At 34.2% G+C, this 26,121-nt stretch overlaps 1 protein-coding gene across 1 annotated transcript in view; it reads right to left on the bottom strand.

Annotated features, from left to right (window-relative positions):
- Positions 1-26,121, bottom strand: part of Luzp2 (leucine zipper protein 2) — a 344,929-nt gene that overhangs the window by 74,160 nt on the left and 244,648 nt on the right. The window contains exon 7 of the mRNA XM_048360954.1: positions 24,372-24,434. Within this exon, the coding sequence (XP_048216911.1) occupies positions 24,372-24,434 (63 nt within the window). The remainder of the gene's footprint in view (positions 1-24,371; positions 24,435-26,121) is intronic.

The raw sequence follows: 26,121 nt of genomic DNA, 5'->3' as shown, positions 1-26,121 counted from the left end.
GGAGATAATGACTTCACACCAGCTATTATCAATTCTTTATTCCACTTTCTCTTAACCTTTCTAATATACTAAATAATTTTTCTATTTTTGGAGTACTGCCTGTTGTATACACTTGAATATAAACTATTGAAGCTTTGTTCACTGAAAAATCACATAGGTATTTGTTGGTGATATCAATATCAAAATTTCTTTGAGTTGGGCATTTGTGATCTGTGACTATAATCCAGACAACTTCAGTGGCTGAGATCTTAGAATTGTGGTCTGAAGACAGCTTGGGCAGGGACATCATGAAAGTGTTATCTTCAATAAACTTCCAGAAAGGGGATGAAAGTACAGCTCTGGTGCCAAGAGATAGAGAAATAGCCTTAAGCAAAAACTGATAAGGTACAGGGCCCAGGCCTTCTGCATGGCACAGGACAAGCTACCAAGATAAATAGGAAGCACACAGACTGGGAGATCTTAATTAGCCATACAACTGGCAAGGACCTCATATCTAAAATATATTTAGAACTCAAAAATTGAATGCCTCCCAAACAAATCCTCAAAGTAACAACTGCCCCATTAATAACTGGGCTAGAGCCTAAAAGAGAGACTTCTCTGAAGAGGAAATTATAAGGTCCAATAGACACATGAAGAAATGTTCAACATCTCTGGCCATAAAAGAAATGTAAAGCAAAACTGCATTGAGATGCCATCACACTCCAGTAATAATGACCATTATCAAGAAAGGTAACAACAGCAGATGCTGGTGGAGATGTGGCCCAAAGGTAGTATTATTACACTCTTTGGGGGAGTGTAAACTTGTTCAACTATTGTGAAAAGAAGTATGGAGGTCCCATGAAAGTCTAAACATAGAGCTTCCCTATGACCCTGCAATCCCACTTTATGCATTTACCCAAATGGTTACACACAAGGCCATACTAAAGCTACTAGCACAGTCATGTTCATTACAGAATTGTTAACCATAGCCAAGATATGGAACCAACTCAGATGATCCTCAGTAGATGAATGTTTCAAGAAAATGCAGTATGTATACACAATGGAATTCTTGCCTTCCCTCTGAAAGAATGGCTTTGCTCCATTTGTAACGACATGAAAAGACTTGGAAAAATCCTTTTAAATGAAGTAAGATCCAAAGAAACAAAAATTCCATTCTCTCCCTCATTAGTAATAATAATTATATATCTACGATAGTCCTAGAAGATGATGACAATAGCTCAATAACTATGTATATATGATCATATAAGATGCTGCTAACTGAAATTAACTGCATGATATGAAAAAAAAAAGGTTTTCTTTGGTTCTGTTATTTTTAATGTACTATGTGAAGTTACTTCTTTTTTCTTTTAATTTTTTTATTGTCAAAGTGGTGTACGGAGGAGTTACCATTTCATACGCAAGGCTGTGCAAGTAACAAGTTGGATAAGTTATTTCTTTTTTCTTTCATTTTCTCCCTATGGGTTATCCCCTGGTGTCACTGTATCTGGTTTTGGCACCCTGGATATGTGTGTGTGTGTGTGTGTGTGTGTGTGTGTGTGTGTGTGTGTATGAAAGGAAGAGGAACAACAGTGGTACTCACAAGACAAAATGTTGGAAATAACCAGTACAAATGGTGGGAGGAGGACTGAGTGGCAGTCACAGTGGGTGAAAAATGATGGAGGAGGTAACAAGTTAGACAAGAAATATGCAAACTACCTTACCTATGTAACTGCAACCCATTTGTGCATCACCTTGACAATGAAATTAAATTTAAAATGTTAAAATAAAAGAAACTAAAATCTAACAGAAGAATGTAGATTTAAATACAAAACTACAAGTACTACAATGCCCCTATTATCCAATGCTCGATGGTGATAAGAGTAGGAGCATTATTAGGTGTAGGACAAAAGACCCTTGGAAATTAAACCAAAGATTTTAAGAAGAAATGGACAGATAACAGCCCAATGAGTGGTGGAGAAATGGGTAGATTAGAAATTGGAACACAAAACCTTCTACCCAGAGTCTGTAAGATAGCTTAGAAGAAAATACTGAGGGGAAAGAACTCTCTTAGTCCTTTTAAAGAAGTAAAGAAAGTCTGAACTACAAAGAATGTAAGGACATAAAAATTATTTCCAGGGAAAATTGAAAGGTTTCCATGTGGATATGAATAATTGAGCACTCATGTTGAAAAAATCTCCCTGATTCTTATTGTAGATTTCTGAGTTCCAGAATAAAGAGAATCATCTGTTTCATTCCTTTCTTCTTCCCCATTATGAAAACAGCAGGTAAAAGTAGGGAAGATGTGGGAAAGATGCAGTTTGACATCCAATTATGTTTCTAATCTCTAGAACTGGCAAATAGCAGTCTATGCAGAGATATGTGCTGCTTGCCAATGGCATCTGGCAATTAATGCTGAAATGTGGTTTCCAACTTGCAGAGATTTTGGGATTTAACTGCACAGAATTAAAGAGAACTGGCATACGTTCATTCACTGTTTCCCACCACACTCTACTCTTAAAAAAAACGGTGTATAAAGGAAGCTATAAGCTTATAATACCAATTTTAAAGTGAGAAAAACTTTAATAAGTAATAAAGTTTAAAATGTGTACTCTACAATGAGAAGAAACTGAATACTTGAATGATGCATATTGTTGAGATCTAACTCCAAGTTAGTCTTGCAGATTACTACTAGCTCATTTATCTGAATGCCAAGTTAAATCACCTCCTGTGCTCTCGAGTCTTGTGTAGGAAGATCTAGCTGAGATTACCACACTATTCCATCTGCCCCAAAATAACCTTCCTCAGTTATTGTTTGCAGATAATTCTTCTTTTCAAATTGAGTTCAACTGTCCTTTTTTCCCTCTTTTTTTCTTTATTGTCAAAGTGAGATACAGAGGGGTTACAGATTCATATGAAAGGCAGTGAGTACATTTTTTGTTCTACTTGCTACCTCCTCCTCATTTCCCCCCTCCTCCCTTCCCCTCTCCCTCCAGAGTTGTGCAGTTGGTTTACACCAAATGGTTTCTAAGTGTTGCTTTTTGAATGATTTGTCTTTTTGTTCTTTGTCTCTCAATTTTGGTATTCCCTATCCCTTCCCCAGTTCTATTACCCATATAGTCAATATCCAGGGTACTCAGATGTAATATAGTGGTAGCGAGGGTACAGCCACAGGAAAGGACTACAAGAGAAACAAAACTAGACAAACAACTCAGTCAAACAACCAGACAAGGGAAAAGAGAAAACAGTAGTACAAGTTCACATGGCATGTTGAGAATAATTACAACAGTGGTATAACTCTTGTTTCTGTAATGTGGAGTTAATTTCACTCGGCATCTTATGTGGTCATATGGGTGTAGCTATTGGGGTATTTTGGTCTTCTACCATGACTAGTGTATTCCTGTGCTAGCTATTCCCTATGAGGGACACCATAGGGTTTATTTTTCTTTGGGTCTAGGTCACTTCATTTAGTATGATTTTTTTCTAAGTCTTTCCTTTTCTTTACAAATGGGGTAGTATCATTCCTTCTGATGGAGGTATAGAATTCCATTGTGAATATGTATCACATTTTCCTGATCCACTCATCTGCTTCGGGGCATCTGGGTTGGTTCTACATTTTAGTCATGACAAATTGTGATGCAATGAACATTGCTGTGCTGGTGGCTTTAGTGTGGTCTTGCTGTAGTCTTTTGCCAAAAGTGGGGCTGTGGGTTGTAGGGGAGCTGTATGTTTAGCCTTCTTAGGAACCTCCACATTGCAACTCAAACTCCTTGAAAGAGAGCAATAAGCCAAACCCCAAGCCAATAGACAAAAGCAAATAATTAAAATCAGAGCAGAATTAAATGACATGGAATCCAGAAAAACCATAGAAAGAATCAACAAAACAAAGAGTTGGTTACTTGAAAAAATTAACAGGATAGACAAACCCCTAGCAAACCTGACCAAAAAACGTAGACAGCACACCCAAATAAACAAGATCAGAGACGAAATAGGTAACATTACCACAGAAACAACAAAGATCCAGAATATAATAAGGGACTATTTTGCAAACCTATATACCAACAAATCTGAGAAACTGGAAGAAATGGACAAATTCTTAACAAAAATTGACATGCCCAAACTTAACCAAGAGGACGTAAATCTACTACTGAACAGACCCATATCCAGCAATGAAATTGAAACGGCAATAAGTGATCTACCTTCCAAGAAAATCCAAGGTCCAGATGGTTTCACAGCAGAATTCTACAAGGCTTTCAAAACAGATCTCACACCAACACTCTTCAAACTCTTTAACGAAATATAGAGTAAAAGCACACTACCAACACATTCTACGATGCTAGCATAACGCTAATCCCAAAACCAGATAGGAACACCTCAAGGAAAGAAAACTTTAGACCCATCTCCTTGATGAACATCCATGCAAAGCTCAACTGTCCTTTTCATCAGACATTCACACAGTGAGACCAAAGGTGGATATTCTTAGGAGAGGATCACAAAGACTCAATAGCTATGTGCATATAATCATAGAAAGTAATATTTATTAAAATGAACTACAAGAATGAAAACAAGAGTTTTTTTTCCCCTTTGTTGTTATTTTTGTTTTCTGTATCTTTTGTATTTTTGTCTTGTATGTAAGTGTATGTGTTTGGGGAAGTGAGTGAGGAGAACAGAAATAGAGGGACAAAGAATGAACAAATGCAGCAGTGATACTCACCAGATCCTATGTTGAACTTGTGGTTGTGAATGAGAGGAGAAATTTTGGAGAGAATAAGTGTAGTGGCATCACTATTCATCAAGAAATATACTCATTACATTATTTATGTAGCAGTCACCTCTCATTATATCATCTTTGTAATAACAATTATGTAATATATTATATATACATATATATGTATATATATATATAGAGAGAGAGAGAGGGAGAAAGAGAGAGAGAAAGATAGTTTAAGTGCTCTATCCATGGCAATAAGCCTGTATCAACCTCAAAGTGATGCTAAATTTTCTAATTGTCATAGCTTATTTTGTAACAATTCTCTACTTGCTGTTTACATATGTTGCTGACATAATACACATGTCTGAATATTTTGAAGTGTTTTATATAAGTATAGGTAAGCTAATGTCTACATATTCTGATGCATATCTTCACATAATCAGATGGATATCTTTATAACATATCTTCTTTTGTTATTATTTCAGAATTTTTTTGGAAGGCAGAAATCAGACCTTACTTTGTTCCATGGGACATAGATGAGATGTAGAATACAGTAACAATGTTCTCAATAAATGGTTCATTCATTAAATAAATGGCATTAGTATCATATTAACTTCATTTAAAATGGGAGTTTTCATTCAGCTATCCACAGTAGAACATACCACAGAGTGGTGCACTAAGAATGTAATGGCATGAACATGAAGATGAACTGTACTTTCCAGTTATTAATGTACTTCTCAATTGCTAATGATGAAGATGTAGTAGGACAAATTGGCTGGCAGTGATGGAGGAATTTGTTACTACAATAGGCATCTCAAAAACCTCTGAATTACCAACAATTTGACATCAAAAGTTGAAAAGTTTTCTCCAAAGTTTCTCTTGTTGGTGGCAGTTGAATAATATATTTTTGAATTTTTTATGTTCCACACTAAGAGTATTTAAATGCTTCTTTGGATTGTATGAATAAATATTCTCTATGCAATTTTAATCAATGGAATTTTGTTCAAGAACAAAGTACTGTAAGAAATTGAGCACTACTCAGTCTAGGCTTCTATGATTATCAATTTATCCAATTTCAGCTTAATCTTTACTGTACTGAAAATAAATTTGAAGCTGAAAAAATTGCATTGCAATAAAAATAATTCAAAAACGACATCAGTAACTCATAGTTAATATAAAACCTAAGTTCATGTAGATCATTGATCTGAAAATTTCAAAACATCTAAAATAAAATGCAAGGGGAAATCAATGTGACTTGGTTAAGGCAAACTTTTCTCAAACAAAAAGAAACTTTAATATCAAAGAATCATCTATAGCTCTGACTTCAAACATAGATAATTTTTCTCTATGAAAATCACATTAAAATGTTTATAAAGCTATACACTGAGAAAACATAGTAGGAATGAATATGTGACTGTGATTTTTTATCTACAATAGATGAAGAGTCATTACAACTCAATCATTAAAGGAAATGTATGCAAAATATAAAACAGAACAAAATATTTGCAAAAAGAAACATCAAAATACACAAAAACTAAGCATATGAATTGTCTAGTTTCACTAAGCTTAATGAAATATGAATTATATATTCTTTAATATACATGCATTAAAGTGCATATACAATTCACACACATGTATGTTATATACTTTGATCATATTCTGCCCCATTTTTACTCCCTTACACACTCTATCTACCCTTCAGCACCTTCATTTTATTTTTGTTTTGTTTTGCCATTCCTGGGGTTTGAACTCAGGGCCCGGGCACTGAGCTAAGCTTCTTTTGCTCAAGGCTAGCACTGTACAGTATAAGTCACAACACTACTTCCAGTGTTTTCTGTTTATGTGGTTCTGAGGAATCAAACTAAGGGCTTCATGGATTCCAGACAAGCACTTTGCCACTAAACCACATTCCTAGCCTCCATTCTTTTCTTTTTCTTTTTGTTTTTTTGGTTTGGTTTATTTTGACCTTTACATTTCCCCATAAAGGAGAAATATGAGATCCTGGTCTTTCTTTCTCGCTCACTTTCTTTCCTTCCTTCCTTCCTTTCTTCCTTCCTTCCTTCCTTCCTTCCTTCCTTCCTTTCTTCCTTCCTTCCTTCCTTCCTTCCTTCCTTCCTTCCTTCCTTTCTTTCTTTCCTTTTTTCTTTCTTTCCTTCCTTCCTTCCTTCCTTCCTTCCTTTCTTTCTTTCCTTTTTTCTTTCTTTCCTTCCTTCCTTCCTTCCTTCCTTCCTTCCTTCCTTCCTTCCTTCCTTCCTTTCTTTCTTTCTTTCTTTCTTTCTTTCTTTCTTTCTTTCTTTCTTTCTTTCTTTCTTTCCTTTCTTTCTTTCTTTCTTTCCTTCCTTCCTTCCTTCCTTCCTTCCTTCCTTCCTTCCTTCTTTTCTTTCTTTCTTTCCTTTTCTTTGTGCCAGTCCTGGGGGCACTGTCCCTGACTTCTTTTTGCTCAAGGCTACCACTCTACCTCTTGATCCACAGTATCACATTTGGCTTTGTCTATATATGTAGGTGGTGCTGAGAAATCGAACCCAGTCCTTCATGTATGTGAGGCAAGCACTCTACCACTAGGCCTTATCCCCAGCTGGTCTTAACTTGATTTACTTTGCTTAACATGATGGTTTCCAGTGTCCAGTTATGTCCTTTTAAAGACCTTCAGGTTAGTATTCATACTAATATCATGCATAATATCAGCAAATCAATAGTTATTCAAGCTTACTAAAATAGTACTTAAATGGTGAGCAGAAAAATATGTTGCAATTTATTCTTCCATAAAAATGAAATTAGCACTTAAAAGGAACAGGTGAGTAACGCATACAAAAAGTATGAGTTCCTTTTTTTACACTCATAAGTGATAATTCTTTTGTTGTTGTTGTTGTTTTGTTTTGTTTTTGTTTTGTTTTTGGCTAGTCCTGGGCCTTGAACTCAGGCCCTGAGCACTGTCCCTGGCTTCTTTTTGTTCAAGGCTAGCCCTCTGCCACTTGAGCCACAGTGCCATTTCTGACCATTTTCTATATATATGGTGCTGAGGAATCGAACCCAGGGCTTCATGTATGCGAGGCAAGCACTCTTGTCACTAGGCCATATTCCCAGCCCTCATCAGTGACATTTCTACAGCATTCTATAACAGAAAAAAAATGCTAGAGACCAAAAATAAGAGACAAAGAGGGGAGAAGACTAATTGCAAGGACCAAAGTAGTATTTTCTTAGTGATACCAATGTTATATTTTATGGATTAGTGGTTGTAATATATGCATGTATTTGTAAAAACTTCTTGAATTATTAAACTTAAATGTCATATGTTACTGAAGGTAAATTATATTTCAATAGAGTTGTTTTTTAAACTATGAATATAAATGTATGCATATATGTATCTATCACTCTGTAAACACATGGATGAAAGGCTTTTATTTTCACACAGAAAATGTGGGAGCTTAGATTACAAAAATGTGGAAAGGAAATAGTTTTCTGGTGGGTACGACATGACTGCACATTTTTTATTACCCACTGTGCACTCTCTTCTGTAGATTAGGGATTATATTGGAATTTTTTCTTTACACTTTAACCGTATCTCCCATAGTACTTGAGATACTGAAGTTGTTTACTGAGTATCTATTGAATAGATATGCACTGTTTGGCCAACTGATCGCTTTCAATTTTGAGACTAGAATTTCCTTTTCAGTTTTATACATTGGTATTTTGAGTTTCAGGAATTTTCTCTGAACACAAAGACTGAGATCTACAACTGCTAAATGAGAAATGATGATGAATTTTTGACAATTATTTAGGAAAGTACTACCAGTGACTGTTTTTGAAAATTATGAATTAAGTTCTTATGTTATATTTTGGCTTTGTTTAGGTAGTTGTTCAAAGATGTTCCCACTCCATATATCAGTTTAAAAGTACAATGCTTCTTTATTAATGTCAGTCACCCCTTTATTGTACTCCCACATCCCTCCCAATCCAACTCATAATAAATATTTCAAAAATGCAAAACCTAACTCTGGTTGGACTGAAATAGGATGAACTAATGGCTTCCATCATAAGATGCCCTGTTACCTTCATATCTAGCTTTTGAAATATATGTACTTCCACATTCCTTTGAAATTTATAAAATATTTTAGTCAATGGATTTCATTTTTGTCTTTGCCATCAGAAAATAATATTATTTCAAGACTGCCTCAGAGCAACATAGAAATGGGGAAACTTTACATATTAGTTTCTATTCACATATGTTAAACAAAGCAATACAAATATACAAAAACTCTGAAAGAGGTGACCAAAGTAATCAATATTTTTTGAGTGCCTATTGTGATTCACTTACTCTATCTCTGCACCCACGGGCATTTTTATGAAATAGGGACATTTTATATTTTTGTTCTTGGGAAAATGCTTTGAAGTTATGTAACTGACTGAAGAGTGGGAAGAGCCACAATCAAAATACTTGTTTAGGGTTATCAAAAACAAAGTAGTAATTTCTCTTTTTGAGAACTATTAACTAATAGTGTGTCCAGAGCATAATTGTACTGACATAATTGTAAACACAAAGTACTTGTATCAGTCCATTACAGTCTCAAAATATGTATATTATATGAATAATATATTAATTCTACCATATCATAGTTGGGAAAAGGTTAAAACTTAACTTTTTCAAATTCACACTGTAATTGTAAAAGACACTATTAAACAAAGAAAGACAGAATTTAGAATCTCTCCTTTCCAGTGTTGCACAATTTTGCCTCTTTGAGTCCATGATGGTAGGGATGGCTTCCATTATGAGTCAAAAAAAGGCTTAGTGAATGCTTAAAACAAGTAAGAAAAGTTCAAGTGTTCCCAGTTTCCCTTATTACCCATAATAGTTAAGGCAATTTCACTTCTCACAGTCAAGTATTTAACTTCAAATGAGAAAAATTTTATACCTCATTAAGTAACAATATAGTTTCCATTTTCACTAAATTTCTTATTATGTACAAATATGAAAATATTAGATTATATAATGTTTTAGTCTATTTTCTGGGTACACTGCTTCTGAATTATCAGTTGCCTTTCTCTTCTACTTTTGCCTGATGTTCCTCTAAAAAAATCACACTTAATACAAACACACACAACACACACAAAGTAGTTTTATTTTCTCTGAGTTGCGCCACATTTCAATTCTCTTCTAGCTACAGGATCAATTTATATATGACCATATATAAATGTAATGGGCATTGTGTGCTTAGAAAAACTGAACATAATCCTACTTACGACTGTTATTTGTATCCATTAGCTTTCTCCCTACTGTTCCCAGTCAACAGTGATGAGAAGTTAACTCAATATGTATAGGAGATAAACAATTTAGTTTCAATGTGCAAAGGACTTGTGTTTCTGTAGGGAGATTTGTTCTACTAAATATGGTGTCTTCTTGAGTCAACAACTATCAAAAATGACATGATTTCATTCTTCCTTTGCATATATCCTACTTCTTTGCCTGTTTACCCATTTATAGATACCTTAATGGATTTCTTTCCTTTGTTGTCTTAATTAATTCTGCAATAAACTTAGGAGTGCAAATATCTACAGTTGCGTACATGTACAGAATTTGTGTGGCTGGATAATGTTCTATATTCAGTTTTTTCAGGATCTTCCACATTATTTTTCATAATGTAGGAAGTTATATCACCACTCACTACATTCCTGACATTTTTTACATTTTCTCCTGATCATCATTCTGAGATGATTACATGATATTTCTTGATTGTATCAACAATATTTATATTGAAATATACTATACCACATGAATTAGTATAATTATACATGCCAATCTGAAGTAATATCAATATAAAAATAGAATTGAAAGTAGAAATTTAACGTAGTAATGACTAATTGAAAAATAAACATGGGCCAGCTGATCAGTGAAGTGGCAGTGGAATAGGGCTTGTGAACTGAAATACAAACCAATCTCTAGACCCACAGAAACAGAATAGCAAGTCAGAGTGTGATTCTGATTGTAATATTTGTAACACATAAAGAGCTGGGGACTTTTTCAATAGGAAGAAGCATTCCATATGAAATCATTTCACTTTTGTCTCAGGTTTGTCAATATCAACCTCAGTACCTTTCACGTCCATTTTTAGATTATTTTCTAAACAAAGAATGTTTTTCATTACTTTGTTGATACATTTTCTTTGTTTCTGATTCTATAAACATTACTGAGCATATGCCAAACATTGTCAACATGTTTGCTTTTTTTTAATTTTTATTTTCATGGTGATGTATAGAGGAGTTACAATTACATATGTAAGGCAGTGAATAGATTCTTGTCCAACTTGTTGCGTCCTTCCTCATATTTCTCTCACCTTCCCTCCTCCCCATTTCCCCTGCCCCCAAGTTGTAGAGTTAGTTTACTATATATTGTAAGTATCACAGTTGCATTGATTTGCCTTTTAACCATTGTCTCACCATTTTGGTGCTCTCCTTCCCTTCCCAGATTCACCCAAACATATATACAATACCCAGGTTACTAAAATCAAATTCTGTGACAACAGTGGCTAACCCACAGGGGAAATAAACAAAAGAAAACAGAAATAATTTCACACAGTTGGTCACGATGTTTGTAATGTGCAATTCCAGCTATTGCTTCCGTGAAATTTGTCCCAAAGTAGGAATAGCTTTGTTGATTTTCATCCTTTAACTATTATTCCTTCTCCCAAGAGTGGTAAGAAAATGTTAACAAAACACTTGGCAATGTTTTAATAAGGGGATTGTAAACTAACCTACCTAATCAGCATTAAAGTTCTAGCAATTTTTCTTCAACTATGTTTTTTCTGTGCCTTCTACACAATTGTATTGAGTGTACAGGGACACTGAGAAAAGTTCACATTAAATCTGCAACACTCAGTCAACATATTGGTCAGTGATGTACCATCAGTGACAAGTGGTGACTGTAAGAAAATTTTGAAAGAGCTATAAAATTCCTATGAAATACTAACATAATGATCTGTACCATGGAACAACAGTTACTTATGTATTTATGGTAATGGATCTTAATGTATCAAAGATGGGTACTAGAATATTTACTATTCACACAAACAATAACTTAAAGGTAGTTGAAAAGATACTATAATCTGTTAGATCTCTATTTCCAGACAACAGTCAACTTCAATTAAGTTAAGGAATTGCATTTTTTTCTTGTTAGCATCACGTTTATTTTTGTTACCATGTTAATAAAAAACTTTCTTAGAAAGAAATAACCAATACATGCTAAACACGTATTTCCCCGGAATAATAATGTATTTATGCCTTGATAAGAGGTACTAGAAAGCAGAGTGGTGTGGTCTTAGAATGTTTGAAAGGTATTTTTGGATCTCTCTCTCTCTCTGTGTATGTGCACAAAATATTTTATAATACATATTTCATATGCAACGTCATTTGCATAAATGTCTTTGAATTATATACTTGGATCTCATCTATTTTATTGATAAAAGAATTAATATACAAGGGCATTATAGAAGTTTAGTTTCTATCCAAGTGCAATACCTAATTTGAAAAGTCCAGACATCTTTTTAACTGTGCGATTAAAACTATTTCCATATCAAACTCAATATACTAGGCAAGAAAATATCTGCGGGGCTGGGGATATGGCCTAGTGGCAAGAGTGCTTGCCTTGTACACATGAAGCCCTGTACTCAATTCCCCAGCACCACATATACAGAAAACGGCTAGACGTGCTGCTGTGGCTCAAGTGGCAGAGTGCTAGCCTTGACCAAAAAACGAAGCCAAGGACAGGGCTCAGGCCCTGAGTCCAAGCCCCAGGACTCCCCCGCCGCCCCCCCCCCCCCACCAAAGAAAGAAATTGTCTGCAAATTATTTAGATAAGGCTGAAGTTAGCTATAAATAAGAACTTTCGTATAGAATTGGTCAAAGCTATAAAATACTTTCAAGGAAATATATTTTCTGTTTCTTGAAGCACATTATGCAGTTATAGGCCCCTATCATAATTATTTTTAATCACATTATACATTTTATCTGTGTTTAGGAAGTACTGAACAACCATTAACCCTTATTCAAAGCACAGACACAGAGATCTAACACATCACATATTAAGTCCTGTATAATAACTTTTAGCCCTGAGGAATTCTAACACTGTATTTTCTGGAGGTGGAGTAGCAATGATTGAAGGAAGATGGAGAGGCATCATGCTTGTGAATTTAACAAAATTAGAGATTATGCAACGGAATGAGAAATTAAAAAAAAAATGTGTTGGGTACTACAAATTCAAGCTTCTGGCAAAGCACGTTGGTTTCACACCTGAAATTATTATTTTTTAATTGTCTGCTCAACTGCTGCAGCAAACCTGTCTTTCCAAATTTAGTCCACATTTAACAAGGAATCAGGCACTAACTTTACTTCGAACCACATATGATCTACAGACTGAGAAAGATTAAAATATGTTGTTACATTTTCCTTCCAAAGGAAGCCTAGGAATGTCATAGAGAAAGAAATACCAGAAAGAAAGATCAAAGAAAGAAGCAAAACAAGAGGATCATTTATTTATTTTGTTTTATTTTGTCTTTTTTTTTTGTTTGGTACTGGGGATCGAACCCAGGACAATGTACTTGCTAGGCAAGTGTTTGCCACTGAGCTACAATCAGAGCCCAAAGAGGGTCATTTATGAAAGCACATTTTATAGACAAATTGGCTTTCTCTGTAGAAATGAGGAAGGAATAGAACACATCTAAGATTCAAATTGATAAAAATATTCTCCAGCACAAAGCATATTGTAAAATGTGATGATGATGATAATGATGATGATGATATGATAAACTTACCTTCTATTGTTGCAAACATAAATACTAAATATTTACAGACAGAGGCAATTATTTTGGAGGAAACAGCCTACTATTATAGGGGATGGTAGAAGACAAAGATGCTTATAAGACTCTCACAATGTGAAGGTCATTTCATAAATTACATGTATAGGTAATTGAAAATACATGGAATAAAATGGTCTGAGCTGTTTTCTTAATTAATTTTCATGTATAGACATGAACATTGTAGGGTACCTGGTAACTGGTATACTTTGTTAAAAAGATGAATCTGGACACCATGACTTAATAGGTAAAATAGTCATATTTTTAGGGAGTCCTCTTTGGACTTCCTGAGTCAACATTCCTTATTTTTTGTTTGTTTAAAGGAAGTATGAAAATTATTGTGTTCCTTGTGAGCTTAATTGCTATACACTATACTTTCTGCAGCAGCTCTCACTAGCATGGTAAAGCTAATTTTATGATAAAAAAGTAAAAGTGGTAATTGTTCTCATTTATTATACATTTGTTTGCAGATATCCTTGCATGAAATATCAGTGATGAAATGAGATAATATAAATTAAGTACATTCAAAAATGTTCATTTGAAGTGCCTCCTGTCATGATATAAAAGAGAACACTTAAATAAGTTGACAGACAAGTGCTCAAAGACAACAAGAACATGCTCTTGTCTTCTGAAACTAATAGGCATTAACATTTGGAAAAAAAATATAGGGGGAAAACTACTTTAAAATTTCATAAAGAGTGGAATTTCTGAATGTTGATTTTATTTCTTTTTAAACTTTATGATCATAATAAAATGTATGTTCAAATAAAATATCACTGTAATTGTTTTATATTTTAGTTAAGAGATTGAGGCTGTTCTCAGATGTAGAATTTTTACTGAACATTAGTTTCAGGACGTTTCAATTCTATCTTTAAGGGAAAAAAAAAGGCCACTATTTCAAATCTATAATTTCAGAATCCCAGGTGACATTTGATCAGAACTACATGTTGTAATTTCCATAGGCTAAGAAGAAACAGAAGTTGAGGACACACTTAAGGTTTTTAAGTTTCTTTTTTAAAACATCAAATAGATGTTTCAATGTCTTGAAAGAAACAGTAACAGCCCAAAGCAATTCCACAAAGGAAGGTATTTTCCCCAAAGATCTGGTGATGATGACTCCGTTCTATGCTCCCAGAAAGAATATATATGATGGCAATTCAATGTTACAATTAAGAGGAAAGCCTTTCTCTATGGCTTAGTGAAAAAAGTTATCATAGCATAACATAAGATGTAGAGTGAGCAAGCGAGTGCCTGGGGTGTGCATAAATATATTCATATTTTAAATATGTTTGTTTTACATTTTTCATATATTGAATTTCTGCTATGTCTCTGGTATTTTTAAAATAAAAATCACAAAATTGACACGCATTATTTAAAATTATAAGCAATTGATTAAATCATTACTGATATAACCACAAGCAAGAAAGTTATAGTATATATTTCATTTTTCAATTAAGAGGACAAAATAATGTGAAAGCAAACTTGGAACAAAGATTAGTTATGCCTTATGACAGGCATAAAATCTTTATCTTAATGTTGCCCAAATTGCATAGAGTGGTAGAATGTAGATACAATGATTCTGAAACTATCAAAGTTAGGATGCATAAAAACCATTTAATAATTAATACATTTTATGAACTCTTTTTAAAGAAAAATGTGGATCTATTAATATTATAAACAAATCCCAGAAGTCAAAATCTTCTTGAAATGTACGTCCTGACTACAAACTTGTCATGAAAGAAGAAAATTATTTGGATAAAAATGAAAAGATTTCTTAATACGTGATATATATTACAGGTACACTATATGCTTTTCTCCAAAATAAATGAAAATGAGATTTGAATATACATGCATATTTACATATTCTGTGTCTAGTTATGTATACATACATGCATATATATACATGCATGTGTGTAATTGTATAATAGAGTAAATAATGATTTATAAATATATAATCTATAAATTATACTTATCAGTAATTGTACATTAGTCACTTAAAATTTCTGAAAATTCTCCTGCAACTTTCCTTTAAAAGGATGTATTTAGAGGAATTTGTAGAATCTTCACAGATTTAGGAGCAAAAATTTTTTTAAAAAGGCTAAGTTTTGATATGCTATGACATAAGAAACTTGTGTGACATATTAAAACTTGAATTTATCTTTCAATTCTTTTGTAAATAGGGAATAAATAAATGTCTGAGATTTTCATGCCTTAAGCATAATAGCAGGAATGATAATTAGACTTGATTTGGCAACAAAATTAGTAACCTTTCTTTCACTTGCTTAGAAACCATAGAATGTGCCTTTAGTCTGATGGTTCATTAAAAGTAGTCAAGCAGATTGGAATATCTTAGAAGTCTTTAGAAAGATATTCTTGTTTCAATCAAGTATCAACTCAATGCAATACATCATATTTTACACTGAAAAAATGCTGTATTTTAGGAAATTATTTCACTTTTGGACAGAAGCCAAATCTTTCCTAAACTTAAGCCAGTTTTACTAGATGTTTGACTTTTACAATTTGGAATGCATTAGAAAAATGTTTTTAAACATACAAATCACATTAGGATATAATGTTCGACATCTCTGGCCATAAAAGAAAGGTAAACAAATACAACATTTAGATTCCACATCAGTCGGATGGAACAGCTATTATCAAGAAATGTTGGGCTGGGGATATAGCCTAGTGGCAAGAGTGCCTGCCCCGGATACACGAGGCCCTAGGTTCGATTCCCCAGCACCACATATACAGAAAACGGCCAGAAGTGGCGCTGTGGCTCAAGTGGCAGAGTGCTAGCCTTGAGCGGGAAGAAGCCAGGGACAGTGCTCAGGCCCTGAGTCCAAGGCCCAGGACTGGCCAAAAAAAAAAAAAAAGAAATGTAATAATAACAGATGCTGGTGGAGATGTGACCAAAGGGAATGCTACTACACTCTTGGTAGGAGTGTAAACATCTTCAATCACTCTGGTAAGCAATATGGAGGAACCTCAGAAGACTACAAATAGAGCTTTTCTATGACCCAGCAAGCCCATTTGTGGGCAAGTGACCACAAAGAAGGCCATACTAAAGCTACCAGCACAACCATGTTCACTGCAGCATTATTTACCATAGCTAAAACAGGGAACCAACCCAGATGCCTCTCAGCAGATGACTGGATCAAGAACATGTGGCATATATACAGAATAGAATTCTATGTTCTCATCAGAAAGATTGACATCAACCCATTCATAAGGAAATAGAAAGACTAGGAAAACATATATTAAGTGGAGTAAGCCAGAGGCTTGGAAACAAGAGGCTTATCTTTGGTGCTGTTGATTCAATGTACTATGTGAAGTTACTTCTTTTTCCTTTAATTCTTTTTTGTCCCTGTGCTTTACTCCTGTTGTCACTGTATTTGATTATGGCACCCTAGGTATTGTATATACATTTATCTGAATTAGGTAATGGAAGGAGAGCAACAAAATGTCCAGACAATGGACAAATGGTGACCAATGCCACAGCAATACTCACAAGACAATATGTTGGAAATGATTTGTACAAATATGGGGGCAGTAGATTTGGGGAGGGAAAATGGGATAAAAATGAGGGAAGAGGTAACATGTTTGATAAGAAAGGTACTCAGTGCTTCACATATGTAACTATAACTCCTCTGTACATCCCCTTGACAATAAAATTAAATTAAGAAAATATAAAGCAGAAATGCAACTGAGATATATAAATTGCAGGAATCAAAATGCTTTAAGCAAAGCTCTGGAATTTATTAGGCACTAGATTAAAAAAAACTCTGTTAACTTCTCTAGATCTTTGTTTTGCAATCTATGAAAAATAAAACCATATATTCTGTTCTATTAATCTACCATTCTACTAATGAAATTATTTTGAGGCACAAGTGTGTTCTGAAAATTCTAAAAAGTTTGAGGAGTTATATAAGACAATGAAATCAGCATCTATTCAAACCTTTTTAGTAAGTTGCCCACATTATTGTGTTAAATTAAACTAAACTAGAAATTGGTTTACCACATGGATTAGATGAGTATAAATTAATGAAAGACAGATGCACCAAAATCACCTTAAATTACACAACGGTTGTTAAGTATTAAGGCTCAAACTGCTCCACGAAATCCCTCATAAATATCCTCAGCGACCAGTTGATAATGTAACATTATAAGCACCTTAATGGAATTCTGGTACACCTGCTTTTGGAAACAACTGACAATGTGAATAAAAGGTTGAACACATGTTCGTTCTAAAGAAAATGATGAAGCATGGTGACCCATAATGACAAAGGATATAGTCATAACTGAGTTATGACATCAAACTTTTATATTTCTTATAATACAGTTTATAAAAAATAGAGATGTTTGTTATCTTGATAAATATGTTTATATGATTTTTGGAGGGGAAGGGATAACAGAAACAGTGGGATGAAGGCTGAACCAATTCAGCAGTGAAACTCAACATTATGTTGGAAATGAACTATACAAATTGGGGGGAAGGCAAGTTGGGAGGGGAGTAACTGGGACAATGAAGGAGGGGGTAAAGCAGTTCAAAAAGACATGTACTCAATTCTTAATCTATGTAACTTTAACCCTTTTTAACATCATCTTTACGATTCTTTTTATAAAGAACAAACACATAGATAACATAATATAATGTGATTCAAAATCTTTAAGCTTTCGGCTTGATACCATCGCATAAATGTACGCTAAAGTTTCAAATTACTATGAAATGCTGCCAAATATCCTCGACCAACAAGTACAACCCAATATATTATTTAATAGGGAATAAATGAAGTCCATAGTGACAAGCTTTCATTCAGGATAAGTTACCTCAAAGCGTAGCACTGTGGCATGCTGACTACTTTAAACTCAATGGTAGTGGGAGAGATGCACAAGTTTTCTGTTCTTCCACCTGCCTTTCTTTATCAATGAGTCATAGAAAGAACTTCATATTCCCAAATGCATGCAAAACCCTTTGAATGAACATCTGAAACTTCCTCTGCCTTTCTTTGAAAGAGCTTGGCTAAAGAAATCCTCTGATCTGTACTATCCGGAGGGGTTGTAAGACTCTTTATCCCACAGGGTCTGACCCAGTCCTTAGGAGCCAAGGATATACACAGACAGAGAAATAAATGAACGGAATATCTTACACTTACTTAAAAGTTTTCCTAAGGAATAAATGAAATAATGCAGATAATATTACATAAAGAATTATAATGTCTAAAAATTACATAATATTCAGTATATGTCACTTTTTACTAGAAATCTATCAATTAACATTAGTGATTAAATAAGATTGTTTTAATTAATTGTTTTATAAATGCACGTGTAATGTAAACAAGTTATTTGTGAATTTAAAAGATCAATACAGGGGCTGGGGATATGGCTTAGTGGCAAGAGAGCTTGCCTCGTATACATGAGGCCCTGGGTTTGATTCCCCAGCACCACATATACAGAAAACGGCCAGAAATGGCGCTGTGGCAAGTGGCAGAGTGCTAGCCTTGAGCAAAAGGAAGCCAGGGACAGTGCTCAGGCCCTGAGTCCAAGGCCCAGGACTGGCCAAAAAAAAAAAAAAAAAAGATCAATACAGTATTGTACAAGATCATCCATGTTTGTATAAAATAAGATAATACCCATAAGAAATGAATATTAGTTCAGGACAATTTTCATGCATGTTTAAGCTTTCCTTTTATCTGGGATTAAACTTTAGATTGAACAACATGAATCAAGAATTTAGAGCCAACACCCTTATATATTATTTTTTTTTTGAAAATCTAGTCAGAAAACTCAATCTCCCTTTTACTTCATCAACACAGATACTTTGAATTTTGAGTGACCAGGTAACATAATGGAAATAGTTCTGAATTTACAGAAAATAAATGAAATGCAACTAAAGATCAAAATTAAATGACTTCACTACAGAACTACATGTTCAATCTTCCCAATAGTATATCAATAATCTTTATGGCATAGTTTCTCAAAACAACATAATTTGTCTTAAATTCACTGAATTAATTGGTTTTCATAATTAGTATTATATGGTGACATTTTTGTTTGTATTTCTTTAGAGCAAATAAATGCCTTAATTAAACAAACTGTTGTAATGATGAAACATTGCATAGTGTAACTCAGAGTTATAGTAACCTGTGTTAGCCATCAGTGCAAGCAATTAATACTTTCCAATAATTCTAATAAACTACTGGTAGTTGATAAAAACTACTTAATATTTTGATAATAAGAATTATTTTAAATTATGTTGAACATTGAAATCATAACACCACGTGTGTACACATACACACTTTAACACACATTTAGGAAAAGTGTTATTCATTTTCCTACAATTTCACAGAAGATTCAGTATTTAATGTTATAGAAAAAGTAAAGTGAAATTATCTTCCTCTATCAAAATTGCATTAAACACACACACACACACACACACACACACATACACACACGAACATATTTTATTCTGCAGAAAATAGCAATGAGAACTATATCAAAATGTTGTCAATGTCTAGTCTGATTTTAGGTACTTTCTTTTAGCCTTATACATTTTGACAGTTTGGGAAATTTTCTACAATGAATAGCATATTCATGCAAATGAAATACACAAATAGAGTGGCAAGCTGAAGAGCTTATCTACTCCAACTGGAATCACAAATGATTTAAACTCAATCATGTCCTGGGCAACTAATGGTCAGAGAAGCCAAATACTATTCTTCCATGGACAGTGTTTACTGCTGCTGGCAGCCTTCTGGTTGCAAAAGCCAGTTCTCAACCATTAATAAGTACATGGAATTTTCATCTTGCCTTGCAATTGTCAAAAAAGCCATTATTTTTAGGAGTCAATTTAAATGCATCAGCAGAAAGTGCTTTGCATTCAATGTCTATGCTTAGTAAAAACCATCAAGTTTATTCAAAACTGAACAGATTCAGATCCTAACATGAAATTTATTTGCAATAAAATTGTCTTCCCGGGCTGGGGATATGGCCTAGTGGCAAGAATGCCTGCTTCATATACATGAGGCCCTGGGTTCGATTCCCCAGCACCACATATACAGAAAATGGCCAGAAGTGGCGCTGTGGCTCAAGTGGCAGAGTGCTAGCCTTGAGCAAAAAGAAGCCAGGGACAGTGCTCAGGCCCTGAGTCCAAGCCCAGGACTGGCCAAAAAAAATAAATAAATAAAATAAAAAATTGTCTTCCCCTCATTTCAGCAAATATTTGTTGCTTTATTTGGAAAAGTACATGGATCAATTTCTATACCACATACTTTTCACCATTATCTAGAAAAGGTTCGACAATTTGCTTTCCTGATTTACTTACTTATCCAATTATTTTTTTGCTTGTCCTGGGGCTTGAACTCAGTGCCTGGGCACTGTCCCTGAGCTTCTTTTGCTCAAGGCTAGCACTCCACCACTTGAGCCACAGTACCACTTCTGGCTTTTTCTGCCTATGTTGTACTGAGGAATCTAACATAGTGTTTCATGCATGCAAGGCCAGCACTCACCTTTAAGCCATGTTTCTAGCACACAATCATTTATTTTTAGTACGTGTCATTCAAGATGAGAGGAACTAGGCTGGGAATATGGCCTAGTGGCAAGAGGGCTTGCCTCCAACACATGAAACTCTCGGTTCGATTCCCCAGCACCACATATACGGAAAACGGCCAGAAGGGGCGCTGTGGCTCAGGTGGCAGAGAGCCTTGGGTGGGAAGAAGCCAGGGACAGTGCTCAGGCCCTGAGTCCAAGGCCCAGTACTGGCCAAAAAAAAAAAAAAAAAAAAAAAAAGATGAGAGGAACTAGTACCTGAATAATTTAATAAGGAAATTGATTATTTTCCATTAAATTAGGTAAATAGCAGATTATAGCAGAAGCTGTTAGCAGGCTTTCCATTAATTCCTTCCTTTTACTTTTATCTATGACAGAAACCACCTTTCAAAGTAGTACTAGAAGATGATAAATGTATACTTTTGGGGAATACATGATCTCACAAGCAGAGAAAACTTTTTAAAAAATTCTTCCCATTGTGACCATAATGACCTCAAATGAGAAGTCTGTTTCTATCTTCTTTGACTTTAGACACAGTGGTGGTAGATAGCACATGTGCATCTTTAGTAATCATCATGAAACCAAAAATAAACTATGCATCAACAAGTTGAGGATTATGTGATGTAATAATTAACATGATTAAGTGGGAGGAGAACAAATGCAAATCTAAAGCTTATCATTGTTATAGTATTGAATACTGATGAAATTGTCATAGTTGTAGCAGTTTAGTTAATAAAATTTACTACTGTACAAAAGGTTTAGATATAATAGAGTGTGGGTTAGTACCCATCTCACAAAACTTCATGTCCCATTTGTTCGTATACCTCCTAACTTTGTATATATGTGCTTCCCTGCAGCACATATTTCTCATTTTTCAAGTTCTAACAATTTTCAACAGCTATATAATTTCAGAAAGTTGATAAACTATGAATCAAAGTTCATTTAGAAAAATAAGAAAATGTAGATTTCTGAACTTACCTCGATCTTCTCATTCTCTTCTCCTTTTAAGTTTTCTTTAAAACATCTTCAACTTGACAAGTAAAAAAAGTTGCAAAACCTCATATGGTAGACTAACTTTGAATAATTTTCACAGTGTAGGTCATGGGTAAGAAGAAATTTGCATCACTTTAAAACACTTCTTACCTTATCAAAATAACTTCACAGAGTGCTAAAGATCCAACACACCATGCACATGTGTACATGCTTGTTGTTTTTTCTCAATGTTAACTCTAATATTGATTACTTCGAAAGCTAAGTGTTCAAGCCAAATCAATGGAACTGAGGTCTACAATCTTAGTGTGAAAGGTTTGAGTTAACCAAGGACTTGAGTTTCATCCTTTAATTCTGTTTGTTACATAAAATGAGTATGTACACTAGGAGAAAAGGATTGGCATGGAAGATCATGGGGTATCTAGTTATAAATGAATCCAGTTGAAAGGCAGGAAGTAAATTTATGGAAAAGCAAATTGTAAAATACGTCTAGATATACTGATTTCAAGAGTCAGTGAGTGGTAAATATTGGTAACTTCAAGGCCAAATATTAAGATACTGGCAAGCCGAAATTACCTATTTTTCTCCTTAGAGAAGTTGCCATATTTCTCAACATTAAATAAGGCAAAGAGTTATTCTTCTTCACTTCTCTAGTTTGAGATGATAATTGTAATGAAGGCATGCTAGAAATTAAGTAGACCACACAAAGCAATTTACCTTTATATTATTAAAAAACTATTATTTCTACTATTAAATGGGTCAGAGCTCTGTCATTATACCACATTTGACAAGAAAATTATAATGCAGAGTCTAAAACCTGCCTTCTTTCTGGCCTGGGCAGTAAAGGGGGAAACTATCTGTATTTGTTTCTTCTATTGTAAATAAGTACAATTTTCAAAATGAGAATTTTTCTTCAGGTTTAGATCTTTTTTTTAACATTTTTTTCTTCATAAGTGTACATTACATAGCCTCTTTTTTTGCTTAATTTTATTTAAAATTGTAATTATGGGTTGTTATTGCCTCCAATGTTCTGTCTCCATACATGTACATAACATTCTTTGAGCTCATTAAGTGCTTTTCATAATTTATCCATGATTCCATATTGAGAGGAATTGTGGATAAATTAGTGGTGACCTTGACAATAAACTTACAATCTCAAGGTCTTTAGTGGAATTATGCCTGCACAAACTTACAGTTCATAAATCCTAGAAATTAAAAATTCAGTATCTTTGGAACATCTTTGGAACATAACTTGGGTTACTATATTTAGATGTTAGCTAAAGTTTCTACTTATTTATGGGCTTCAACCACATAATCTTGAAACAGAATAAACCCAAATCAATCAGTAATTATTAAATAGAACAGGTCTTGGTAATAATGAGATCTTCCAGAAACCTCTTGACTATAGTTCACTAATGAACTATGTGTCTGGAAAATTCTCAAATACATGTTCCACTTTATAGAAACATTTCAGAGGCAATATTTTCAATTTAGAGTTAAAACAATTAGAGCTACAGAGTCACTTTGAACATTCTGAACAACAGTTGCCTTCACTTTCATTCCTCAGGCCAGAAAAGCAAAGTACCTTCAATTCAATTAAAATGAGTAATTATTGTGGCTCACACATGTAATCCTATCTACTCGGGAGATTAAGATCTGATGGTTTGAAACCAGCCCATGCAGGAAAGTCTGTGAGACTCTTAGCCCCAATAAACTACTCAGTAAAAGCTGGAGGTAGGTCTGTGGCTCAGGTGATAGAGCAGTAGCCTTGAGTATAAAGAGTCTTGGGGATAACACTCAAGCCATCAATTTAATTCACAGGACCGGGAAAAATAAATAAATAAATGGCGAATCCTTTCTGTGGTTTTATTCCCGTTAGTACTGTATCTTATCTTAGTAACCTGGATACTGTATAAGACTGTATTAGAACCAAGGAAGGGAAAGGGAATACCAAAATCGAGAGACAAAGGATAAAAAGACAAATGATTCAAAAAGCAGTACTTACAAAACCATTTGGTATAAAGCAAATGAACAAATCATGAGGGGAGAGGAAAAGGGGGAGGAGGAAGCTAGGGGAGGGAGGAGGGAGGAGGTAACAAGTTGCATAAGAACTCTACTTCCTTCTTTACATATGAAACTGTAATCCCTCTGTACTTCATTTTGACAATAAAGGAAAAAAGAAAAGTAAAGAAAAGAAAAATACTTCTTAATTATTGGAAATATTCTCAAAATTGACCTTAAGCTAAAATTATTTCTGCTTAAGTATGATCGTAGAGATTTGGAAATTAAAGGGACAAAATGCTCACCTTAAATAACAGATCCTTCTTCCCATATCGAAGTTCCTTCAGCTGAGCTTGGATTTTTTTTGACTGTAAAAAACAGAGACATGGATTATTTCGCAAACTAATTTATATGTCTCAACCTTGGAGATTAATATTTATTTTATTCTGTCTAGGAATAAATATTTCATTGAAAGAAAACATAATCACAGATGAGATTGGGCGCATTCAGAGTGATATGGCCATAGACCATAATCCCATTACTTTGAAAATAAAATAGGAAAGGTTAAGCTATTTTGGAGGTATCTGAGATCGAGCAGATTGGGAAAAAATAAAGTCTATTCAATAAATTATATTTTATAAAGCTATTATTTCAAGTGATTTGCTAATTATTCTTCCTCCAATAGATAACCAAGCACATAATATATCTAGCATTTAGGCATGAACAATATTCTCACTTTAGGACTAGGGTTCAGACACACACACACACACACACAGAGACAGACACAAACACACATACACACATTTTTAATGTTGTGAAAACTATAAAAAAATTAATTTCATGAGAAGCAGGCAATCACTACAGAACGTTTTTGTCCAGGCTAATCTGTTCCATTTAAGAGACTACTTTTAAAACCATGATTCTTCTATCCTAAAGTTTTGCATTCAATTTGCATTTCCTTTATGAAATAGTAGATTGGATGATGGCAGTAGTTTGTACTATTGACTCTTTTTAAGGTTCTACCATGCAAATTCAATCACATTTTTTCATGTATGAATATTAAAAGTAGAAGACTAAGGGCTTAGATATCATGCTCCTTTTCTGTTTCTTAGCCAGCAGAAAACATTATTATTTTGTTTTTGATAGTAGTCGTGAATCAAATTAAGTTTTCCACCATAAAATTTCAAAATTCCAATGTAACAAAATAAATGCCTCACTCACTATGCAGAATATTAAGTTCTAAATATACTTCATAAATAATTTAGATAATTTATAGTGTTGGACAAATGAAGGAATCATTATGAAGCCATTACTTTTCAAATGTTAATAGTGCAAATATTAAAAACCCAGCAATACATGAATAGGAATCAGTAATATATTTTCCAAGGTACTGAGATGCAGAAAAATATAGATAACCTCGGACTGAGAACCTAAAATATAATTGTAGTTCCTACTTACTCACAACAGCTTCTTTCATGTACACAGGTGTTATAGGGAACCAAGCAATATATAAACTACCTTAGAATACAGGTATAACCAAGTTATTTCTTATTCAAAACATCAGTTCATTTGATTATGCTCTTCAAATAAGTTTTCAAAACTTTTGCATATCATACCTGCCCTATGTCTATAAACCTAGTATACACAGACAGTGTGAAGCGTTTTCTAGCAAGAGAAAAACAAGGTTAGATGAAACCCTGCACTTGACTACAAACCATTCAGTCTGATTTTCCTTCTATGCACCATGAACACTGATGTTCTACATATTAAAATTTTCTTTTTGGACTTCCGGGAAGATGGCAGAGAAGCAGCAGAGCCCTAGCTGAGCTCCTTCCAACATCGCAGTTTTCCCATCCCAGAGAAACTTTTACTCCTAGAAAGACAGCCCAAGTAAGTTATAACAGTATAGAGATTCTGGCCAGGAAGGAAAAATCGACTTTGCTGGCCTGAAAACACAGATTTGAGATCCAGGCGGTGGCCCACCGCCACGCCAGTGTGGGCACCAGCACAGCCCCCACACTCCATGTACCTAAACCACACCATTGGCGAGCAGGG

Source organism: Perognathus longimembris, chromosome 13 (genome assembly GCF_023159225.1).
Source record: "Perognathus longimembris pacificus isolate PPM17 chromosome 13, ASM2315922v1, whole genome shotgun sequence".
Taxonomy (NCBI): domain Eukaryota; kingdom Metazoa; phylum Chordata; class Mammalia; order Rodentia; family Heteromyidae; genus Perognathus; species Perognathus longimembris.
The sequence above is the reverse complement of the archived record's forward strand: the minus strand, read 5'-3'. Positions and strand labels throughout refer to the sequence as shown.